We start from the raw sequence: 8,670 nt of genomic DNA on the forward strand, positions 1-8,670 counted from the left end.
TGTAGAAGTATTTGCTATCACTTCTTATAATTTTAATTGCAGAACAAAGGAATTAATTTCTTTAAAATACAATAATAAAACAAAATAAAATAAAATACTGACTCCCAACTTTTGGTACTGTATTTTGGATATTTTGCCATAATTACACTGCATTTTTAGCAATTCTGCTAAGTAATTTAATCAAATTGTTTCATGTCATTGATAAAAATATACTTCTATATTTTAATGTTCTTTCAAAAAATAAGTATCTTATATTACTTTTTACACCTGCAAGCATAAAGAATAACTTTCATTGGAAATTTAAATTAATATCCCATTACACTGTATAAAAAAAAATTGTTGTTTTAACTTAAAATAACTGTTATCCTGCTGACTTAAAATTTTTAGTTTAGTCAGCTAAAATATCCAAGTTGTCACTAAAATTAACATTAAGTAACTTAAAATTTCAAGTTTACTAAACTAAAAAAGTTTAAGTCAGCGGGGTAACAAATTATTTTAAGTTGAAACAATTATATATTTTTTAAAGTGTACAGTCACATTTCCAAATAAGGTTTTGCGTGACAAAGAAAAACAATTAATACAGGAATTTTCTGGTGACATCCAAGATGTAGATGAAGTTGGTTCTTCATATCAACTTATTTGGAGAAATTAAGCAATATTATATAGAGGATCATATTTTAGTCTAAATTATAAATTTGTTTATTACAAACACAACTTTTTGCTTCATAAGATATTGATTAATGGACTGGGGTCATGTGGATTACTTATGGATTATTGTGATATTTTTATCAGCTGTTTGGATTCTCATTCTGACGGCACCCATTCACTGCAGAGAATCAATTGGTGAGCAAGTGACGTAATTCTGAATTTCTCCAAATCTGTGTCAATGAAGAAACAAACTCATCTACATCGTAGATAACCTGAGGGTGAGCAATCTTTATTTTTGGATCAAACTATTCTGATTAATATAAAATATTCTTGAGCATGTGAGTTCAATGGCCAATTCTGACACATTTCTGAATCTTAAATATTTGGCAAGTCACTTGACAATCAAGCAGTATGTGTTCAGAGTTGTAGAGGTTCTTTACTCTGTAAACAGAGCGGGTCAGAATCTAATCACAAACACAGACAACACAGCACTGAGCAAGGACGTTTGTTAAAGTATCAGTGGGGTGCCGAGAGCAGACCTGCCGTCGTCCCTAACACACCCCTGTGAGTGATGCTCTGAAGACCCCACGTGCCCTCTGTAAACATCCCCCTGCGCCACTGACGGGACATCACCGCATTCTCACGAGAAACTGTCGTCGTGTCCCACTATCCACATCCGAGGCAGTTCACACAACTTGCAGAGAGCTGCAAAATCCCCCAAAAGAGTTCCCAGAGCATTTTTAGCTTCGGTTTCTAATATTAGACCTTCTATGGTCAACCGAGATCAAAGGTCGGCGGAACGCTTGAAATGTAATACAACCGAACGGTTAAATATAGAGGAAGAGACAATTAGGGAGATGAGCGGTCAGCGGCCCAGTGTCTTTCTGCAGTCAGCTGTGGGTCTATTTTCTGCTGCCAGAAGAAGAGAGGAAGGAACATTGTGTTTCCTGTAAATAAAGAGAGGAGTGCTGCTATCATTGTTTTGACAACGGAAGCAACGTCGACGTTGTTCTTTTTCTGACACCCCTCACATATACGTGTGAAAAGAAGCGTTCCCTACTGGCCAAGGGGTCAATTAGAACCATTCACAAGTTGAAATGAAGATCTCTACGTCAGGTGAAGTTGTAAACAACACTGGAGTTTCTTGCCTCAGAGGGATGAAGCGGTTCAAATTACATCCATGAAGCCACATTTAGAAACATGCCCTATCTTGAATTTATTTTCGAAGTGAAAAACACAATCACAGTGTCAGAGTTTGAATGAGCTGAAATCAAATAATGGCAATATCTAATAATCTAATAATATCAATTGTTAACAGACTCAACAGATTATATTTGCAATATTGCAGAAACAAAGAAATCCTGAAATTTTAGATTTAAGGTAAATTTTACACTGTAGCATTTAAATGTTTGGGGTCAGTAAGATTTTTTTTTTGTTTTATTACTTTTATTTAGCAAGAATGCATTACATTAATTAAAAGTGACTTTAAGCACAATTATAATGTTTTAAAATAGATCTATTTGAATAAAAATTCAGCTTTGCATTATAAAATATATTTTAAAATATCTAGAAATAGAAAAGAGTTATTTTAAAATGTAAGAATATTACAGAACTTTACCGTTTTTACTGTACTTTTGATCAAATAAATTCAGTCTTAATGAGCATAAGAGACTTTTTTCAAAAGCATAAAGCTTACAGACACTAAACTTTTGAATGCTAGTATATGCTGGAGTGTTTACATTTATATTTATTGTATAAATCATCTAATGTGCATCTAGTCTGACCAAATGTGACCTTGGATCACAAAACCAGTCCTAAGTAGCACGGGTATATTTGTACCAATTCATTAGGATATTAAGTAAAGATAATGTTCCATGAAGATATTTGTTAAATTTCCTACTGTAAATATATCAAAACTTAATTTTTGATAAGTAATATGCATTGCTAAGAACTTCATTTGGTCAACTTTAAAGGCGATTTTCTCAATATTTTGATTTCTTTGCACCCTCAGATTCCAGATTTTCAAATAGCTGTATCTCAGCCATCAGAAGATGTATAAATCTCAATTTTGACTGTTTTTTTTTGGTCCTGAAACTGTACTTTTTACATTTACGTTCATGTTAAGCACATACTGAGCTTTTCAATTAAGCTAATCAAACTGTTTTAAAATCCTATTTCATTAAAGCTTATAGAAGGTGTCCCACAATGTGCAAAATATCCACAGTACATCCTTCCTGGTGGATGTTCAAGAAGTGATAACCAGAACACCCATGAGCAGGATGTATTGTCTACACCCTCTACAAATAGAGCATACCTCCAGGAAACGGTGTCATGAGAAAAAGCGGTGACTTAGGTAGGGGAAGATGACCATCACAGAATAAAAGCTATATCTGTCGCTGCAAACACACGCCCAAAAAAAGATGAGGAAGAGACTTGTATCCTGTAAATAATGAGTCTGCCGCCTTGCATAGACATACGACACTGTCTGAAGACCCTCATTTGCATTTTATCATTGCATTATGAAAGTGAAAATTACTGTGGTCTAATCTTAAATCACATTGTATATGGAAATACAACTCATTGTTTCTTGTATTAACCTTGAATCAGTTTTGTTTTGTAGTCTCTGAGGAATGTGCACATGGTGAAGTGGGCATTTCTCAATCCCACTCACTTACTTTAAGGAAACATTGTAGACAAAGTGTATGTCAAGGCCAAAACAACTGAGGGAAGAATGATTTTGATGACATTTACTAACAGAAGATGGTTAAATGATTAAAATTTGAGAAGCACAAGATTTTAATCTATTATAAAACAACATTGTATTTTTGTCAGTTACATTGCATTGATATTTCCCATAGTAACTTGACCTGGGTAGTGAGAAGTGATAAAACAAAATAAAAATAAATGTCAAAATATAAAAATTATGGTCTAATTTCCTTACTTTAATTATATATTTTCAAAGTACTTACTAGGGATTTTGCTCGACTTGTGTAGTGAGACTCCATCGACTTGCTTGTATTCTTACACCATCAAGTGGTGGTTGCATTTCATTACAACAACCGGCAATTTTTGGTTTTTGGTTTACATCCGGGTCGCTGGAGCCGGCGTCCTATTGGTTGGTGTAACGGAATGGACAACATGTTACAATTCATGAAACTTGTCGGGCAGCTAAAAGTGAGTGAAATTCGTATTAACACTAATGTTTTGTAGGTTAAACAACGTTATATTAACGCTTGCTTGTGTTACAGCGCGTACCACGAACAGGATGGGTGTACAGAAATATCAAAAAGCCTGAGAGTGTGTCTGATCATATGTACAGAATGTCTATGATGGCCTTAACCATACAGGACATCACTGTCAATAAAGAAAGGTTTGTATGAGAGTCTTAAAATAAAGGATTTTTTGCATATACGTCGATTATTTAACTTGAAGCGGAAGTAGATGTCCGTAAAATTATGTTTATTCGGGAATGACGGTTGATAGCGTAATCTTGAGAATGCGCCTCTTAACATTAACGTAACGTTTCGGAAATTAAACAAAAATACCGCTTACATCTTCAGGTTATTGTGGTACTATTGTAAGTAACACAGAAGAAGCAATGTTATAACGTATTTCTCGTGAGTTTAGGTAAATTTATCCAAACACAACAGATCCTCATTGAAAGCGAGCAAAAGTTTGTCAGGCAACAGTTGCTAAGGTAGGATTGGTCCGTAGCGATTTTAAGGCGGGGCTTAGAGAAGATTCACTTAATTTAAGCATTTATACTTGTGCAGTTCATTGAGTTTGATTCACATTTGTGCTGTTCTAGACTCATTCTTATTTGTGTGGTTGGTTTTGACTCATTCACACTTGTGCAGTTCGTTAAGATTCATTCACACTTGTTCGATTCATTCACATTTGTGCAGTTCATTTAGTTTCATTCTCATTTGTTCAGTTCATTTAGATTAATTCACATTCTTGCAGTTAATTTTGACTCATTTACACTTGTTCAGTTAATTTAGAATCATTCGCACTTGTTCGATTCATTAGGATTAATTTACACTTGTGCAGTTCATTAAAATTAATTCACACTTGTTCGATTCATTCACATTTGTGCAGTTCATTAAGTTTCATTCTCATTTGGTAAGTTCATTTAGATTAATTCTCAATCGTGCAGTTCATTTTGATTCATTTACACTTGTTCGGTTAATTTAGATTCATTTACACTTGTTCGGTTAATTTAGATTCATTTACACTTGTTCGGTTAATTTAGATTCATTCACACTTGTTCGATTCATTCACATTTGTGCAGTTCATTTAGTTTCATTCTCATTTGTTCAGTTCACTTAGATTAATTCTTAATCGTGCAGTTAATTTCGATTCATTTACACTTGTTCAATTCATTAGGATTAATTTACACTTGTGCAGTTCATTAAAATTCATTCACACTTGTTCGATTCATTCACATTTGTGCAGTTCATTTAGTTTCATTCTCATTTGTTCAGTTCATTTAGATTTATTTTCATTCGTGCAGTTTATTTTGACTCATTCACACTTGTTTGTTTAATTTAGATTAATTTCAGATTCATTCATTTAGTTTGTGTAGTTCATTGAGATTCATTCACATTTGTGTGGTTCATTAGATTCATTTACTTGATTCACTAAGATTCATTCACACTTGTTTGATTCATTTATATTCATTCTCATTCGTGCGGTTCATTTGTTCAGTTCATTTTAATGCATTCACATTCCAGTTTGTGTAGTTTCATTCTCATTTATGCAGGTCACTGAGATTCATTCACACTTGTTTGATTCATTTATATTCATTCTCATTCGTGCAGTTCATTTAGTTTCAGTCATACTTGTTCAATTTATCTACATTCAATTATTCCTGTTCAGTTCGTTTAGACTCATTCATACACATCTCTAATAATTTTTCTTAAAGACCCATTGAGGCTTATGCTTAAATGCTTGAAATTAGCTTTCTATAACAGTATAAATTGTACAAAATGTATAAATGTCTTTACAATCCCATTCTAAAATGTACATAATAAATTATGTATATGCATCCACATAATTGATCAGCTCTTCTCTTCACAGATGCATGAAGCTGGCTTTAGTTCATGACTTGGCTGAGTGTATAGTCGGAGATATTGCTCCAGCAGACAATGTTAGCAAAACAGAAAAGCACAGAAGGGAAAAGGTATGATGATTTCAGTAAATTTTTACATTTGAAATACTTTGTTTGTGCACACATTAAACATTGAGAATCTTTCTCTCTAGGAAGCAATGGTGCACATCACAGGCCTGTTAGATGATGGCTTACAAAAAGAGATATACAACTTGTGGGAGGTGAGTTGATCAAAATTAAACAACTGGGCCAAGTTTTGTGTTCCTCATTTTTTGTTTTGAAATGACTGGACTATGTTTCTCACAGGAGTATGAGACTCAATCCAGTCCAGAAGCCAAACTGGTGAAGGAGTTGGACCAGCTGGAGATGATAATACAAGCTCATGAGTATGAGGAGTTAGAGGGGAAACCTGGAAGACTGCAGGAGTTCTTCACCTCCACTGAAGGTTTGATTAAAAAATACACATACCTATCAAGCTCAGAAGTCTCTTCTGCTCACTAAGCCTGCATTTATTTGATCCAAAGTACAGCAAACGCAGTAATATTGTGAAATATTTTTACTATTCAAAATAAATGTTGTCTATTTGAATATATTTTAAAATGTAATTTATTTCTGTGAATTCAAAGCTACATTTTCAGCATCATTACTCCACTCTTCAGTGTCACGTAATCTTTCAGAAATAATTCTAATATGCTGATTTGCTGTTCAAAAGCTTGGAGTCAGTATATATATTATTTGGGGGAAAGAAATTATAGAAATTAGTACTTTTAATTAGCAAGGATGCTTTAAATTGGTCAAAAGTATTGATAAAACTTGATAAAGAAATTTCTATTTCAGATAAATGCTGTTCTTCTTAACTTTCTATTTTTTCAGAGAAACCTGAAAAAAAATCTGCTAAGCTGTTTTCAACATAATAATAATAATAAATGTTTTTTAAGCGACAAATGAGAATATTAGAATGATTTCGGAAAGGATCATGTGACTGGAGTAATGATGCTAAAATTCAGCTGTGAAATCACAAGAATAAATTGCATTTTTAAACATATTCAAATAGAAAACTGTTATTTTAAATAGTAAAATATTTCAAAATTGTACTGTTTTGGCTGTACTGTGGATCAAATAAGTGCATTAAAAAACATCTTACCTGTTCAAAAACTACTGACTGGTAGTGTAGGACACAGATGAATTTTGTTCTATGATCACAGGCAGGTTCCATCATCCAGAGGTGTTGGGTCTGGTGAAGAGTTTAAATGAGGAAAGAGCTCGACACATCGCTACCAAAGGAGATAATGATGCAGAGAAGACCCCTGACACAAACTCTCACACACCATGATCTCAGTTCCTGTCAGGCTATGAAGCTACCTCCACACAACTGTACACAAGAGTGTTAATTTTGTCCAGATTAGCTGTGTTTTATTCTAATCTTATTTAATTGCACAGAAGCATGGTTTGCGGTTGTTTGACATTTGTGACCTGCTTGCTTGAATGTTCTGCAGGACACAATTTATTTCCATGGTTGCAATTTTGAATTTTTATCAAAATTGACAGTTTTTTTTTTTACTTTCAAAGTTGTTTTTCTTTTATTTGTATTTTGATCAGCATTTACTGCCTATCAGTAATTGGTGTTTTAATAAAAATATTATTTTATATCAACTGAAACTGATTTTACTTCGTAACATGTAAACAACTCATTCTGCAATAATTATAACTTTTAAAATGTTTGTATACGCATTTGGTTCAATAAAATTTTGACTTATAACAGTGACTTATAACACTAAAAAAGTGGAAAGCATTTAATAAGTTCACTTCCAGAACAAAGATTTACAGATAGTGTACTCACCCCCTTGTTATCGAAAATGTTCATGTCTTTCTTTATTCAGTCATAAAGAAATTATGTTTTTGAGGAAAACCTTTTAGATGCAGTTTATATGTGACTTCAAATGATCGCAAATGTGGTTGTAAACAGTCCCAGCCGAAGAAGGGTCTAATCTAACAAAACAATCAGTTATTTTTTAAAATTATATACTTTTTAACCTCAAATGCTCATCTTGTGTTGCTCTGCCTGAACGCTGCTTTTTCTGGTTCAAGATAGTTAGGGTATGTCGAAAAACTCCCATCTTATTTTCCCCCTCAGCTTCGAAAATCATTTCAAAAACACCTTACATCGCTGCAGAAGTACCGACCCAGTGTTTGCAAAGGGCACATGCAAAGATGATCAAACACCCTTAACAAAAAATGTAAAACAGCGATGTAGGACGATTTTGAAGTAGAGGGAGAAAATGAGATGGGAGTTTTTCGACATACCCAAACTGTCTTGAACGGAAAAAAAAAACAGAGTTTAGGCAGAGCAAGACGAGCCTTTGAGGTTAAAAAGTATATAAATTGTAATTGAAAAAAATAAATAAAAATAACCGATCATTTTTCTAGATAAGACCCTTCTTCCTCAGCTAGAATCGTTCAGAACTGCATTTGGGATTGTTTGAAGCCACATTTAAACTGCGTTTTGGAAGTTCAAACTCGGGGCACCATAGAAGTGCACTATATGGAGAAAAATCCTGAAATGTTTTCTTCAAAAAACATAATTTCTTTATGACTGAAGAAAGAAAGACATGGACATCTTGGATGACAAGGGGGTGAGTACATTATCTGTGAATTTTTGTTCTGAAAGTGAACTTCTCCTTTAAGCAGGAGCAACAAAAATGTTTTTTTTAAATAAACAATTCAGGTCAAAACTGAACATTTCCTGCAGACTCTGCCATGTTTTACTTTTTTTTTTAGTGATGGCTGATGACTGATGAGCCGAGACTTTTTGACTTTGCAAAAAAAAAAACAATGTTTAATGACTAACAATATTAATGAACGGCAGCTCAACACTAAGTATGAATTTCAAGAAAGATTTCAGCTATAAAATT

At 33.4% G+C, this 8,670-nt stretch overlaps 1 protein-coding gene across 1 annotated transcript; it reads left to right on the plus strand.

The window, feature by feature from the left end:
* The first annotated feature begins 3,769 nt into the window (after positions 1–3,769).
* On the plus strand, positions 3,770–7,757 carry hddc2 (HD domain containing 2). Its single transcript, XM_073853094.1, has 6 exons — positions 3,770–3,822; positions 3,897–4,018; positions 5,728–5,830; positions 5,911–5,979; positions 6,065–6,203; positions 6,964–7,757. The coding sequence occupies exons 1-6, from the start codon at positions 3,778–3,780 to the stop codon at positions 7,089–7,091; spliced, it is 606 nt and encodes a 201-aa protein (XP_073709195.1). The 5' UTR covers positions 3,770–3,777; the 3' UTR covers positions 7,092–7,757.
* Positions 7,758–8,670: the final 913 nt, after the last annotated feature.

This window comes from Garra rufa, chromosome 13, assembly GCF_049309525.1.
Source record: "Garra rufa chromosome 13, GarRuf1.0, whole genome shotgun sequence".
In the NCBI taxonomy this organism is placed as follows: Eukaryota; Metazoa; Chordata; class Actinopteri; order Cypriniformes; family Cyprinidae; genus Garra; species Garra rufa.